This window comes from Bombus huntii, chromosome 14, assembly GCF_024542735.1.
Source record: "Bombus huntii isolate Logan2020A chromosome 14, iyBomHunt1.1, whole genome shotgun sequence".
NCBI lineage: Eukaryota > Metazoa > Arthropoda > Insecta > Hymenoptera > Apidae > Bombus > Bombus huntii.
The window spans coordinates 6,060,095-6,076,166 of NC_066251.1; the positions used below are offsets into that span (position 1 = coordinate 6,060,095).

Genomic DNA, 16,072 nt, shown 5'->3' on the forward strand with positions numbered 1-16,072 from the left:
TCACGTTGACAGTAAAAATGTAAAATCGCAAGTGTCTCAAAGGAAGGTACACATACGTATTTCCTGGTCAAACTCGAAATATGGAAACGCAGGGGTTTCTAAGAAAACCGAGAATTCCCGTTTTTCTCCATTTTCTGTAAGTATACCTTTACTATTTTCACGAGAGATATAGGTGGATGAGAGCTTGGCGAGCAATATCGTAACTTTCAACGATGCAGTTAGCGAGGTCTCTTTACGATAATCTCGTCCTTCCTCTGTTGAAATCGCGAAATATTCGGAGAAACCAAACTGCTTGTGCGATTCGACGCAAAGGAAATTTTTGCAAGATATCAAAAAGATGGTGAAACAAAAGGGGAACTAAAAACTGATAAAAAGCTAGAACCACTAGAATAATAGAAACGATCGGTCCATAATTCTTCATAGACATTTTACAGATTTTAAGTGGACTTTTTTCACAGATTTGAATAGTAAACAAACTTATGTAACAATACAAAGTCTGAGACGGTCTAAATAGCTAATTCGTAATATTTCATAAAAATTCTACAGTGTATAACTGTAAACGAAGCTTGTTCCTTTCTTCGTGTTACAGATTTCGTTCGTACACTTCTCCATTTGATCCGAACGATACAAGTTTTACACGTTGGCCGTGCCTAGTTCTAGCGTCGAGTAAAACGTAGAAATCATTCAGAGGTCACTCAGAGAATGCACGCACTAACAAGAAATATTTTTCTATGTCCAATAAAATGTTTCAACAAATATGTTTTAATAAATATGTTTCGATGAAATTTTCCAAAAACGTATTTAGAAAATATTTGACCGCTGCGTCCTTTCATCAGCAATAGAAAAGAATATAAGTAGCCCTTAAATTTTAAGCCAAAACATATAATACGAATTCTCAAACAGGTGGCGATAAGTTAGGTTGCAATTAATTGGTTGAACTGGTGTTTGCCTTCTTACTATGGATTTTATGGCCGGGCAATCTATTCTTCCTAATCTTATTTTAGAACGAATCCATTGAGCACTTGTGGTATTATTAATTAGCCTCTCTATGAGGTCAGCACCATAAATTTTACAACTTAGAAAACTTGTAAGAACATCTAATTTGAATAATTTTCTTGAATAATTTGATAGTTTGAAAACTATTGAAATTCTATTCAAATTCTGTTGAATTGTATTCTTTACGATAATCTTCTCGTTGAATCCTCCAAGGCACGGATAACTTATTGCACATTAGAAACGTTCCGCTTTTAACGTCACGAAACTCGAACGTGGCAAAAACAAAAATAATTCACACGGCCATCGAAGGCAGCGGGGAATCCATCTGGAACCGATCTTCCGAGGATCCATCGGAGAATAGCGATAATTGCGCGTGGAAGACGCAACGCGATTTTCGGCGGCGCCGTCGAAAATACACGCGACGCGACGCGTCGTCGTTCGTCGTGAAAACTGGATCACAATACGTGGCTCGCGACCCCGCGAAAATAGCGTCGTTCCCGTTTCCCTGCCACGATCGGCAGAAATCCTGCTTTTCGGGACGAGAATAGAACCGTCTAATTGCGGAAGACGCCTCAAACAGATAATCCTGACGCCGGCGTCGTTGGCCGTGTACGCGCGCACCATAAAAACCACCACGTTTCGCTTGAGGTTAATCGAGATGTTTGTTAACCAACGTATCGGTACCATACGGTTTCTTACTCCGCCCTCGCGTCGTACGAATGGTTTTGTTCGATCTTTGAAGATTAATCGCACTGTATTGCATACAAAGAGCCAGTTTGTTTTTGTTGGTCAGAAATGTTGATTGTTCACTCCTTTATGATGGCAGAGGAATTATTAGACGAAAATGTTTGTGTGTTTATGAGAAATGTAAATCTTCAGAAATGGATAATTTATATAACGTGAAAAGTATAATACGCATTTAATGTAGTTGGCCTCGTGATAAAAAAAAGTTCCGTCTTCAATTGAATATAATTAGATCGAAGAGGCTACGAAATTTGACTGAAGAGATGCTGTGTTCTATGCTACAACAGGAGATCTTTTTTTATACGTATATTATGGATTATTGTATCGGCCTTAACGGTAAAGTCGGTGCTAAATTTTGACAGTTGCTTTGAATTATCACAGGTCCGACGATATTTGCACATTTGGTGGCCTTGGTCCTGATCGAAGAATGGATTTCGGTATACAATAGGTTACGGTACGTAATAGCATTTATCGATTGTTAATTTAGGTCTATTTAGCGTTCTTGATTATAGTGGCAGATCTATCTACAAGAATTATTGCACGGAATTCGCATCCGTTTTAATTGATGTGTGAAAGTTTCCATATTTAAGTCCATAGCTTCTGTCCATATTTTACTGACTTTGAATTTCTTCTTTCTAACGGAACTACTATCTTAGAGAAACAGATGGGGTGTGGTAAATGTCTCGAGTTCAACTAGTTCTTACGTGAAACCTGAAAAATCTAATCCATTTACTCGGCTAATCCTTTAGTAGAACAATTTCTGTTCCTCCTGTTGCATTTCATTTATACCGATTTACGAAGCGGATCTGTTTAAGCAGGTCAGTTGTCGATAGTTGAAAACATGTCTCTTCTTATATTTTTATAAGGAGGATACAATCTACAAAATGAATTTCACCAAAACCGATTTATTATTTGTTACTTGTTTATCGATGCTTACATTAAACACAAAGCACAAAATCAATTTATTACTTATTACTCGTTATTTGTATTTAGTACTTGTTGCTTAGTATTTGTACTTATCACTGTACAAGATCAATTTTATCAAAGTCAATTTATTACTTATATTTGTCATTTATTATATTCATTATTTGTATTTAGTACGTGTTGCTTATTATTTGCATTTATTACTGTATGATGCATCACTTGTATTTACTACTTGTTACTTATTATACCTATTATTATTAAAAAGCTTTATATAGTGTACGATATGTAGTTTAATAATTTTTAATCTATATAAATAATATTAGTCTAATAATATTTAGGCACACACTTTTCAAACAGGTGGCAACAGCTAACTGATTAAATCTACTGCTTGTCATCTACTACTTTAATTTGCTACTCGTTAAAGTACTGAACTCGTGCATCAATTAAACTTGTCATAAATGCATAAATATTCCCAGCCCATTTCAATTAAACAGAACCCTTAAATCTGCACGGTGATGAAAACGTATCGGCATCACCAATGGCGAAAAGCTTATCCGAAAGCTTGATGAAGAGACGTTTCGACAAATAGAAATGATGCACCGGTGCAACGACTTGTTTCGGTGCGGTGTCTCTTGTCATCGAGGCTCCATCTCTAGCGAATGGAACGAATCTTGCGGATTCTCCGTACGTTGCCAAATTGGCTAGCGCGAAGACAAAAGGGAAATCGCCAAGAGCAAGGGTCGAAGTAGAATCGTTTCAGTGTCGGCTGAGCCTCGGTTCGTTAACGTACTCGATAATTGGACAAACACCCTCAGCAACTTTAGTCGACGATCGCCAGCGCCCCTTTCCCTCTTCTTCTTCTTCCGCGCTACCTTGGATTTTTTTCAATGATTTCACCCGGTGACGCGACGTTCTTATAAATAGTCCGGCAAAGTGCGTAAATCAGTGCCCCGTTGCCTCGTGAAAGTTACTCCAGAAATTTCTTTTCTTTTTCATTTTCCCACCAGAAAACGAGTTCCTCCCTTCTCGCGATAAAAGATGAGAACGAACAGTGGCGAATTTGTTTAAGAAACACCAGGATAAAGTATAAGGGAAATCGGTGTGAAGTGAACGATTTGGAGATTTTATTGTGAGTGAAAGTGATATAGTGAAGTGAACATAGAAGCTAGTGTGCGCGGGAAGATCGAAAAGATCGGAGGATGTGATCCGAAGGGGTCACAGGGCAGAGAAAACGCGGCAAGATCGAGAAGCGGATGTGGTGCAAACGATTGATCTGGATTTTCCAATGGCTCTGGACAGGCTGCGATATTTGGCTCTGACGATGAGTTCTTTATTCGTTGTGCTTTAAGAGCATTCGCTGGTGCGGTTCTCGGCCCCCCGCTCGAAGGTGGCTTAAACTTAGACGCCGAAATTCCGCTGCAACTCGGGTCGAAATACGAGTTGGATTCTAAGCGTGCTCAACACTGAGTCGTTGTTCGAGAAACACAGATTTTTTCTGTGTCTTCGTATTCTTTCTTTTTTTTTTTTTTTTTTTATTTATAACACATATCGCGAGTAGCTGGCACTAAATAAGATAGCAAAGTCCACGCGTGTGGCTAGATCTACAAGCATTTATTTTTACCGATCACCGACCTTTCGTTGTCACGTTGCAAAGCAAAGAAAGAGAGGAAAAAAGAGAGAAAGATGATATTTAATCCGATCGATCGGTCAATGATGACCAGTTAAAATAATTATCTGCACGAATAGTGTGAGAGATAAAAATCCGGCGTGTCCTTTGAAGAGAGAAAAGCAGAAGAAGAGAAAGAATGGATGGATCGACGTTAAAAACACTTTCACCGAGTTCCTCGGGATCCGGAAAGATCCACTTGGGCGAGGGAATGGCGTTATCCGGCCTACGGAGAGCGTTGTCTCAAGTGTCGATGCTGGTCGTTAAGGCGACCACGTCAGGGGAAGCTGCTTGGAGGGAAGAATTGCAGAAGTATGTCGCTTCTATTGCACGTTTTATTACATAAGAGTGATCATATTCATTGAAAAAACTGGATACATTAAAAAAGTCTATTTTCTTATTATAATGATCTTATGATATCAAAGAATCTGTTGGGAAAAGTTCAAAAATACGGTCAATCATGAAAGTCTTCGTCTGCGTCGTATTATAGTGACATTAAATCGATCGGAATAGAATTCCAAGTTTCACCGCAAGGTGCAAATTATTTTTTGCCAGAGAAACTAACTTCGGAGTTAGTTTCAAGCACAAAGCAAAATCTCCACGAAATATTGAAACCCACCAATCGAAATAATAAGATCGTTCGAATGCAATTCTTTTCCTTCAGATCTGTTTTGAAATATCTTTATGGAATAACCTACGTTTCGTTATAAAACACTTATTGCAACGAGAATACGATTTGTCCTAATGAAAACACGTATTTTTATAGTATGCACGAAGCACCTTCGAGATTGACTGTATTTCCAACAAAGAGTTACGACAACACCGTGTAAGTAACATCGCACATTATCCGTCTTCATAAGATCGTGTTTCGATATTGATTCGTAGACTGTTTCATAAAAATGCGGAAGAGTAGCTGAACAGTAGCTATGTCGATGCAAATTGAACGCAAAAATTCTAATCTAGTCTTCCGTGGTGGCAAGCGTTGCTTTCCTGCATCTAAGCACAAACTGCACTTAGCATAAAAATACTAAATGGCTGCAATGCATAAAATATCGGATAACGCTGAAAACAGTATAGGTACAACGATCATCATCGTCTGGTGTAGCGTTTCGGACCAAGATGAAAGAGTCTGAATCAAGGACGACTTCCAATAGTCGAGTTAAGGCTCGTACCATCTCGTAAGTAACGTTCTTTAAACAACAATCTCTCTGAACGGTTTATATCATTAGGTTTATTGCGGCTAGTTATCATAATCACAGGCACTTTCTCGTCTGCTCTAAATCGTTCCGTTTTACGAACCGCGTGGGTCGGCCTTTCGAAACGTCGTTGCAAACTCTCTATTTCCTAATCGATCGTTTTACCAATCAATTACCTGTGAAATGTTCACATCCTCTTTTATAAACCCTTAATATTAACAGACTCATAGAAAATTGGACGCAAACATCCAACTACCTAACGAGATTCGTTTTCCAAGCTATGAAGTATATGATATAGGGTGTAACTGTTGATTGAATCGGGCAGAAAGGCGACTGTACGCGAATAAATACGTCGAGGATATAGGATACAATTTTCTCAATCGAGGAGGATCCGTGTTTGATCAAGTTTACTCGAAATATTTGCCCGATTCTTCTGCATCTAGTTACTGTCCCTGATAATCGTCGTTCCTTCAGGTTGACATTTCTAATTTACCTCTGCGTTTAATAAACAATTTAACAGCAATTTCACTTATCGCATTTGACGATCGACAGCATAGGAATTAAACGGAATATTTATACACGGCAGATTATTACCTTCTGACAAAAGAAATCTCATCAGGTGTAAAATTCAGTAAAATAAAGGATAGAGTGGAAAATACTTTCAACAGTTTTTCAAATACTTTTTCACGCAGGGTCACTGCCAATTGCATCGCCAATTGCAAAACACCTCGGCTAGTAAAATTCTAGTAGATTTTTGGTGAAAAAGCTAAGGAAGAAAGTAAGCAGAGCACACAATTGCCTTCGAGTAATTATCTCGCGAATCCTCCACGAGCGTCAGAGTCAAAGGTTATGAAGTTTCAAGTTATCAAGTTTTCCCCAGGATTCGTTAAAGCGGACAGGTTCCTCTCGAAGGGAAAAAATCTCTCCGACTTTCCAGCTTCGTCAGTAACAGTAGCCCGAACAGGTGTGGAAGTCTTAATCTATTTTCATCTCGGGTCAATATGTCAGGGTTGAAACTGAACCGAAGCACACGAATTTAGAACGTCGTTTGCCAGACGAACGGACCAAGCCAAATCGAACCGCGGTCTAGGTCTCTTCGAGAAAACCAGTACCAAAAGTCCGAATCTATCGGGTTATACGCTTTCTCGTTCGTCTGCGGAAGTTGGAAGACCTAGCTAACCACTTAAACTAGTCGATAAACCATAATTCTCGATTCCGATCTCTCATCCATGAAGATATTTCTACTCTTCGAAAAAATCTTCAAAAGAGAAAAATGAACTGAGAAAAAGAAATATAGAGAATCCTCCGAAAATTCATTCTATGAAAATCTTCATCAGAAATTGACGAATAACGACAAGTTTGTTATGTTAAGCCTTTTTTAATAGTCATATCGTTTTAAACCATTAACAAAGGAACAATTTCCATTAAAAAGTATAATTAAATAATGGTAAATTATTTTTCAACGATTACTTTTAAATATACATAAAACGAATACATGTATTAAATGGACGAAGAGGAATGAATCGGAAATGGTGAAAATAACCGGCTCGTCATTTTTCAATGCAATTCAGAAATTTTCAATTCGCTTCAGGAAGAATATTTCGCATAAAATTGCATCTTTTATTTTCGACTAAGTATCTGGGTAAAAGCTCCCTTTCTTTTCCTTCCGTTTTTCATCTTAATATTTCTTCGACACATTGAATTTCCATATTTGAATAATTGAATTTCTATTCACATAATCACCATAATTTAATCACCAACAGTTCCAGCGTTAAGAAAGACGCTGAGCTGTGATATTCCTAACATTAGAGACACCTCTATTAATGTACGATAACAAAGCAAACGAAGCTCTCTCATCATCTTCCTACATCCGAAAGACAAACATCCTGTCTACCACTCGGCGTCCACGTCCAAGTATCAACTCTGACGTCGGGCGGACGCGACGCGTCGGTTCGACGAAGAAAATCGCCTGACTCGTGGCGAAGTGTATCAGGGGCGAGGGAAAAGAGACAAGTTCAAAGAGATCATGTGGACATTGCCAACAACCTTAACGCTTTTCGTACGAGTTTCTAGATTTCAATAATCCGTGGCTACGCAACGCGTCTATGTAAACACTGTTCCTAAATTTCGATTCTGTCTGGCTGAACGAATTTTCCGAGTTCCGCACCATCGTCTGCTTATTTCTGGCTGATTCGATCAGAAATACACGCGCCTGTCGTCTGGCTACTGTCCCTGGAATTCACAACATCACCCCGGAAACTCTGGATAGCCGCGGACGCGGGATCTTCCCCATTCGCGTTACACGGTCGCGAAAGTTGCTTAATTACGTCGAGTAACTTAAAATTAGTTCGAATTACTTGGCCAGTTCGGATTTTCAAGTTCGAGGAACTCGCGATTCTCCGTGACAGCTAGCTCGGATTTGGAAACGTCGCAAGATCCATTTTTGGTAAATATACCGAGGAATGGACAGAACGCGGAGAATTCGAGCAACATTCGTAGGAATTTTAAGTCGTTTTCGACGACTTGAATTGAAATTCGCGAATTTTCTGACGCTTCGAATGAGAATTTTTGGCGTTTTCGCTTTGAATTCAACTTTGCGAATTCTTGGACGCTTTGAATTTGACTTTGCGAAGTATTCGGCGCTTTGAATAACAAAGTTTTCGATCTTTAAGCGTCTCGACTCTACATTTTGCAGCTTCTGAGCGATTTGCGTACAACTTTGCGAATTTTCTCACGCTTCCAATCAAAATTTTCATTTCTCCGAGCGCTTTCGATCAAAAATGTTGCAATTTATAAATATTTTGAATCCATATTTCGGACTTTCTGAACGCTTCAATTTCGAATGTTCAAATTTCCGAACGCATTAAATAACGAATTTTTCATTTCTGAACACTTTGAATTCAAACTTCTAGATTTCCCAGCGTTCTCAAGTTAGAATTGTTTAATTTTCAAACGTTCCCGGTTGAAGTTTCTTAAACTTTTAAACGTACCCGACTGTTGAAAATTTTAACGTTTAATATTAATATTTAAGAGTCTGTAAACGTTTCTAGCTCGAAGTTGAACATTTTTGACCGGCCTGAATACAGGCTTGAAACTTTCAAACCTGACCAGAATTAAGTTCTAAAAGCTACCGAGACTAGCATTGGAGATGTCTTGATTTGATCAGTATCGGTAGGGTTCCGCGTTAGTATTTATAACACCGAAATATCGCTCTAATTATAAAATCTAGTATCATCTCGATATTCTGAGATCTTCTATTTCTTTTCTACGGCATCATCGAACGTTATAGCGAATCGTGTTCCTCGTTCGTCACAGGGAGCATTCGTTTATACCGAGACGCTATCAGTTGCCAAATTGCGTACTCTACGCTGTATTTCAGCTAACGTCAGAATTTTAATGTATCTAGCTTAACTTTGATATCCACTTGAAACATCCACTTTGTCTCCGATCGTCCAATTCTCTGCCAAAACTTGCTATAAATCTTCTTCTTAGAATGACATCTCTCGATCATCGTTTCTTTATCGATCGCTCAAAATCAAATGAATCTTTATCATTCGGATTACAATCGATTTTAATATGTCTGAAACCTATCGATTTCTTCGCAATACGAATGTTATTGACGTTCGACGAACGAGATCTGCGAATAGAATAGGCCTGTACCGTGAGCAAAGATGACTTTTCGCGGAGATAGAATCGGAATCGGTGTATTTTTAGCAAAATGCTTGAAGTTAACTTTAGGAAGAATCAACCGATCAGTTTGCCTTGTTCAGACTGCTCTTGGTTCGTTTTAACGATGCACAGCTGAGAATTATTATTATATTATCGAGAGATATTATTATATTATGATATTTGCAAGTTACGTTGTAGCTTCAATCCGAGTGGCAAAAGAGTACGCGCGAATTTGCATTACAAATCTTTGCATGGAAAATAGTCTGCGTTTTTTAATACATTTCTTTTCGTAGAATTTGAATAGTTAAAAAGGGATAATCGACTTTCTGAAATATTTGACTTGGGGAACATCCTGTTTAAATGTTCGATAATAGTCAATCAGCTTATTAGATCTCTACTTATCGTCATATCGCTTTTTCATATTCGAAATATTTTCAAAGTTTTGACGAAATCGCTCTGCATGTTCTGCGGACGGAAGACAAGTTTTAAAAATATATCGAAAAGATTCTTATACGGGGTGGTTGGTAACTGGTGATTCTACGCGAAAAAGGAAGTCGAAAATATAGAATAAAAATTTGTTTTCTTTAATTTTTCATCGAGACAACGATCTACAGTGAGATCCGTTATAACGTACCGCACGCGTACCGAGCGAAAATTCATAGTCGATTTTCTCGAAAACAAAGCCTCGAACGAAAAATTTTTATTCTATATTTTCGACTTCTTTTTCGCGTAGAATCACCCCCTTTCCGCTTGTACCACCAGTTACCAACCGCCCTGTATATTTAAGATAGATTTCAGATTCCTTATGACTCGAGACATAAAGAATTAAGAAGATTTGTAACAAATGTAAGGGATCTGTCACGATATATCACAGCATAAATCTTTACAGAAGTCATGTTACAATAAATTCTCCCATTATTTAATCACAATAATTAAAAGTCCGGCAATGAAACGATCAACAGTACGTGCTATGAATTTAGCGATTAAATAATAATACAATAATCAGATAGGAACTATAGCTGGCGGAAGAGTCTGATTGTAAAATGGAATTCAGCGTGAAAAAAAGAACAAAGAATATATAACAATACCTGTTGTTAAGATTGTAGTTCACTACGAACATTTCGATAAATATTTACCGTAACGTCGGTGACTCGGATGAAACAGGATCAAGCAAATATTTGGATATCAGATTTCGTAATACTTATTTTCACGTTGGCAAAAAAGCCTATGGGACCAGGACCACTTAGGGAGCAATCGAATTTACCGATGTTTGCGAGATGACAACAGCTGCTGTAAGATTATTGAATTCGGTAAAACGATATTCGATAAACGCTTCTTCAAGCGTTTCATTTTCTACGACGAAGTACCGATTCGAATACGAAACAGATATTCCACGGGAGGACACGCGAGTTTTCTAAACAACCATGAAAATATGAAAACTATGCGCCGCCGAAAATATTCGATATTCTTGGTGACTTTGCTGTCTTCTGTTCGAGGAGGCAATCTGAGAAACTGAATAACCAAATCGTATTTAGACTTTGAAAATCCAATCTCCGATGATTATTGTATGCAATTCTAGGTATTATCATCCTGCTGAAATTTATTATGTTTCGATCTCTTTAATTCTAACGTAGAACAAAATATCCAATGTTTAAAGAATAGAAGGAAAGATCGAGAATCTTTAAATGGAAATTGCGCGTGTTAGTGACTGTTCCTTTTGTATCGTCGAGTTTGAAGAACTTTGTTAACGAATAAGAAAGTACGATTATCGAAGGACGCGTAATTAACGAGGCTATTAAGATAAAAATTGGATTACCTCGATGCATAATTAGCCGAGTAATTCGTTGGCTGAAGATAAAAATAATATTCAGCGCAATAAACGATTTCGTTACGTTACGCGATTTGTAGAAAAATTGTGAACGAATAAATATCTTCGCTGTTTTACCATTAAACCTTAACACGTTGACTTTCGACTGGTATTCATCGACGGCCCATAGTATCAAATATTTGACAATGATTAAAATTCGATAAGTTTCCAGAACTTAGAAACGTTCGACGATGCCGATAACTGAGCTAACACGAACAGTAACACCTTAGAACACACAATATCAAATACTTTAGAAAAATTAAACGTTACGTTATTATATTTCAATCTGTCGTGACTCTCAGGGGAAAACCCACATACTAAATTAACTGCATAGCGGTCAACATGTTGATGTCACGCTAATAATATAGTGAAGACACGAATGAACTTCTACCTACGGTACAATACTAAATGTTTGAGATCGAAGGTCTGACGTCGAAGGTATGAAAATTGTCTTCTTCGAAACGCAAAGAGGAACTAAAAATTCAACAAGTGCGACGGGCTTAAGTGGAAGTGTAATTCTTCGAAGCTGTGATTCATAGTAATCACGTGCGAATTATTGGTTAGAAGACGATGCTTTTAAAAGTTGCTCGCAATTAGGGACGAAGGTAGTGATTCATGTAGAGACGGAAGACTATCAGGACTCGTTTGTCTGTCGATTTTCTGGCAGATTGCTCTAAATCGGGCCATCCCGGCGCGTAGGAAATGCGTTCAGCGGTAAATTATGTCCTTTGGCATTAGCCTCAGTGTATTTCGAAGCAGACCGTACGACCATTTTAAACGGCCTTTAGAGAAGCCGTGGGAGGTTTTTAGCTGGACGTCTCGTTTTCTGTCTCACGCGGAACACAACCCTCTAGGACGCGATTTCTTTCCATCAGGTGTGCGTAGAAACGATCCGACGTAGACGAAAAAAGAACGAAGGATGTCAGTGACCTTCTTCGAAAACCGGCGCCTGATATAGAACAGAGGTTCTCGGTCTCTGGCGAGAAATTTGGAGAACAGAAATAGCGCGCTGTTTTAATTTCTAATTGTCCAACTTGATCCAGGGTCAACTTTTCATTTGCAAGTTTTTTTTTTTTAGTTTGTCTCGTATCGTCGAACTGTGTCTTTTTCCGATATCGAGGTTGTAAAGGAGAATTCGATATTTCTTTCTTTCATTTTCACCTGACAATTTTATGAAATCTCGAGAAAATTTAATAGAAGTCTGTTCGTGTCTCTGATTTATATAACAAAGTTCTGGAAAACATCTACTTGTCGGGTATTCTAATAATTTTCCTTGTACTTTGATAAAATAGCGTGCAAATTATTTTGCAGTTTCCAACGTTATTGCGTCTATACCTTTAGGCGTCGTTTTAATATTTGGTCAGCGATATGTTACGTTCCAATAAAACAAAGTATATATCTGCAAATACAATAGAGATGGAGCACCTTGTTTTGACTATTACGAGTTTGTCCAACATTTTATATAATACTTTATATAATCGTCTAATATTTTACAAAGACCTGGTCCCTAATAAATTCGATTCTACTGAAACAAAGTACGTATCTGAAAATAAAGTACAGATAAAGTACCACGTTTCGATTATCTCGAGTTTTCGGATATTTTATATAATACTTTACGTAATCATCTAACGTTCTACAAGGACTTGGTTCCTGATAAGACGAATCCGAGGAACGAAGCAAACTACATGTCCGAAAATAAAATAAAGATAGTTTAATCCATCTTAATTATTTCGAGTTTTCTAATACGTTATATAACATTTTATATAATTATCTAGTAGTTTATAGAAGCATGTTCGTAAGATCGAAGTAGCGAAACAATTAACTAACGTCGCAATTCGACTTTTAAATATACGCAAAGTACTCAACGCTGCTTTCTGCTTTCAGATACCGGCAAACAAGATTCAGCTCGCGACGGATACGCAAAAGAGTGGTTTTCAAGCACGGCGATTGCAATGTCGTACAAGGAAATGTCGCCAAGAGACGGCGCCGTTACCTTCAGGTAATTTTAAAGTATTTCTAAAAGCGTACGACTGTAGCAGTTTCGTTTTAAGAACATATATACAACGTTCCAAGGCGATGTCACGAATTTCCGCCAGCGACACTTAACGATCACGCTACAAGTTTTACGCCTCCTTTTTACACGAAACCGTACGAACCTCATTTAGCGTAAAAACGCGAACTTGATTTATCTCCATCTATTTTCCGAGTACAATTACTTGCCAAATTGTCGTCCTTCTCTATAGTCGATGTTTTCATGTAATTTCTATATTCCGGTTCTCTAGAAACGTTTATTTCTCGAACGTGTTAAAATTAGCGCAATTGTTATACTTTCTCGATGTTCTTAACGGTCCATTTACTCTTAAGTCGATAATATCGTTTTATTGAAAGTTTATGTTAGATTGATGAATCGTTGTGGTCTCAAATAAGATTTTCTATTGTACACAGTTCCTTTAGAATATCGAGTTTAATCGACAAGAGTAATTTTCTTTTCTTATTCGATGCGCTTTCTCAACGATTAACCACGTACTTTGATTATTCTAAATTTATACAAATTTTCAGTTCCAGACTTTTTACTTTCATTTTTTTCATTTTTAAACGGAAGATTCTTTGGTTTGTCGGTTTCTGTTAGAACAACGTACGTATTGAAAAATCGTCTAGATGAAATTCTCGTTACACCAAGATGTTTCCAATAATTTCCATGTCACTTTTTCTAAATTGAAAGCTTCGTAAAAGAATCGTAGGAATTATTCACGATAGCCGATATCACCAGGTCACAATATCTTTGTTATAAATCAGCCTGACATTCGATATAAATAATTTGTAGCGCAAATTGCTTCCTTTTCGACCCAGATACGTCCATGGTCATTTTAAAGGAATTTTTCCACCACCATGCGATACATTCCTTGAGATGGATGGCAATTTTATGAAAACTACCTAACAACAGTTATGAAAACAGTATAACAATTTAATCGATACTTTCGATGTACGCTTCAAACGGAAGAAAACTAACATACTATACTTTAAACAAACATAAGATGATAGACAGTTCAATGACTGACACGGACTTGTTTAATTTAACTCTTCCAGAAATAATATTTTATACATATATAGTATAGTATATTAATACTAGCACGTAATAATATTTTATACGTCAATTTAATATTCAATTTAATATGCATGTCAAAGGAACTCATAACACGTACAAACGGATACGAGGTGACTCCTTATAAAAAAATAAGAATAAAATGTGTAATAAAATGTTTTTATTTATGGTTGAGTTTACGAGAAAATCGAGTTTGAAAATTTATCGGGTATACTCGAACGTGGTTAATTTCGCACTAGACAGAGCTAAATAATCAACAGCAAGTCGTTCTACGTGTGAAAATAAGTGGAAAATGCGTAGTAAAATTTGTTCTCAAGACGCTTCGTTTGCGAAAAAATAAATTTTCATATTTATCTTATTTAACTATCAGATCGATTCTTAACTAAACATATTCGAACTCTATTTTCTTGAAAATGAAGTTTTAAAGGGAAAAATTTTATTTTTTATTTTTTACTTACTTTCGCCTCTACGATAACGTCTTATCGATCGCTTACTCATATCCAATCGGTAGTTAGCCACGTTCAAGTATATTCGATAAATTTGCAAGCTCGATTTTCTCCAAAACTAAACCTAAACAATTGAACAAACTTTATCGCATATTCTCTTCTTATTTTTTCATCAAGAAATCATCGCGTGCCTGTTTGTACGTGTTATTCGACCGCAGCCTGTATAATCAGACGATTTCAAATTTTCATCGAAACCTATATTTTTATGTAACCTTTTCAGGATATTTTCACGACGCTGGTGGACGCACAATGGCGTTGGACTCTGCTGGTGTTCTCCATGAACTTCCTACTGTCATGGCTCGGTTTCGCCCTGATATGGTGGCTGATAGCGTACAGCCACGGCGACCTCGACCTGAAAAATCAGAACAATCCAAACATAACGTTCACCCCGTGCATCAGGGAGATTCGTGGATTCACCAGCTCCTTCCTATTTTCCATCGAGACGCAGCACACGATCGGGTGACTACCAATTATCTTCTATTATTATCAAGCGTAATTTATATCGGATCAGTGACTCGAACGAATTAACAACGCGGTCGATTTCGAAGAACTATACCCTTCCTCCCCTGATTAATTAGTTAAGTTAATTGGATGTGCGATAACGTTGGGGCTCGATGCGATCGTCGATAATTTTCTTAGAAATCTAGCGAACGAGAGGAAACTTATTTAATATTCGTAACTCTCATTCGAGGTACAACAGCGGAGTTACCTTGCAAACATTGCGATTGGCAAGATTGGAGAACTCTGACCTAGAGTAACCCAGCAAACTGGTGAAATTAATCTGAGATTAATTGCCTCGGTACCTAATCTTAGGTCGCGTACAGATTGTAGTACCACTTTACGTCATCTAGAGATTGTAGATCACAGATACAGATAATCAGGAGAACTTGAGCCGCAGTTTGCAATCGACTAAACGATAAGATAAACGAATTTTTCTACGGATTAAGTGCAACTTGTCAATTCACGCGGATCACTCGGAAAATTCGAATTCGTTCATTAGACACCTAAAAGTGGTGATTCTCTTTTTTTTTTTTTTTTTTTGTAGCTACTCGAGACAGTCGCCTGAAAATCCTGGGACCAGCCGTACCTCCGACCTGAAGTCGTAGGTCGTAGTAATCCAGAGATTTGGATAGCACCAAATGAATCCTTGAAACCACACAGTTTTCAAAATCTCAAGATTCTCAAAATCTCGCACTTTGCAAATTCCCGCGATCGCGTGGTCTTACGAACTGTACAAATTCAGGAAACTTACGAAATTTTTCGAGTTCTTACGGTCCCGAAATGTTAAGATTCCTCGAGGGAAGCTTTAAATTCTTCTCGTAAGATGATTGGAAAATAAAAATTTCAAAAATCTCGAAACCTCAAACCTTTGGTTCCCTACGATCCCAAAATCTTCGTCAG

General features: G+C 37.6%; 1 protein-coding gene across 5 annotated transcripts in view; it reads left to right on the forward strand.

The window, feature by feature from the left end:
* LOC126873112 (G protein-activated inward rectifier potassium channel 3-like) overlaps nt 1-16,072 on the forward strand; it is a 45,266-nt gene that overhangs the window by 4,174 nt on the left and 25,020 nt on the right. For 2 of the 5 annotated variants that reach the window (XM_050633655.1, XM_050633653.1), the window contains exons 2-3: nt 12,947-13,061; nt 14,892-15,130. In XM_050633655.1, the coding sequence (XP_050489612.1) occupies nt 12,947-13,061; nt 14,892-15,130 (354 nt within the window). Of the gene's footprint in view, nt 1-3,384; nt 4,643-5,096; nt 5,157-5,402; nt 5,509-12,946; nt 13,062-14,891; nt 15,131-16,072 lie in introns of those variants that run through there. The other 3 variants (XM_050633656.1, XM_050633658.1, XM_050633657.1) reach the window with 3 other exon arrangements.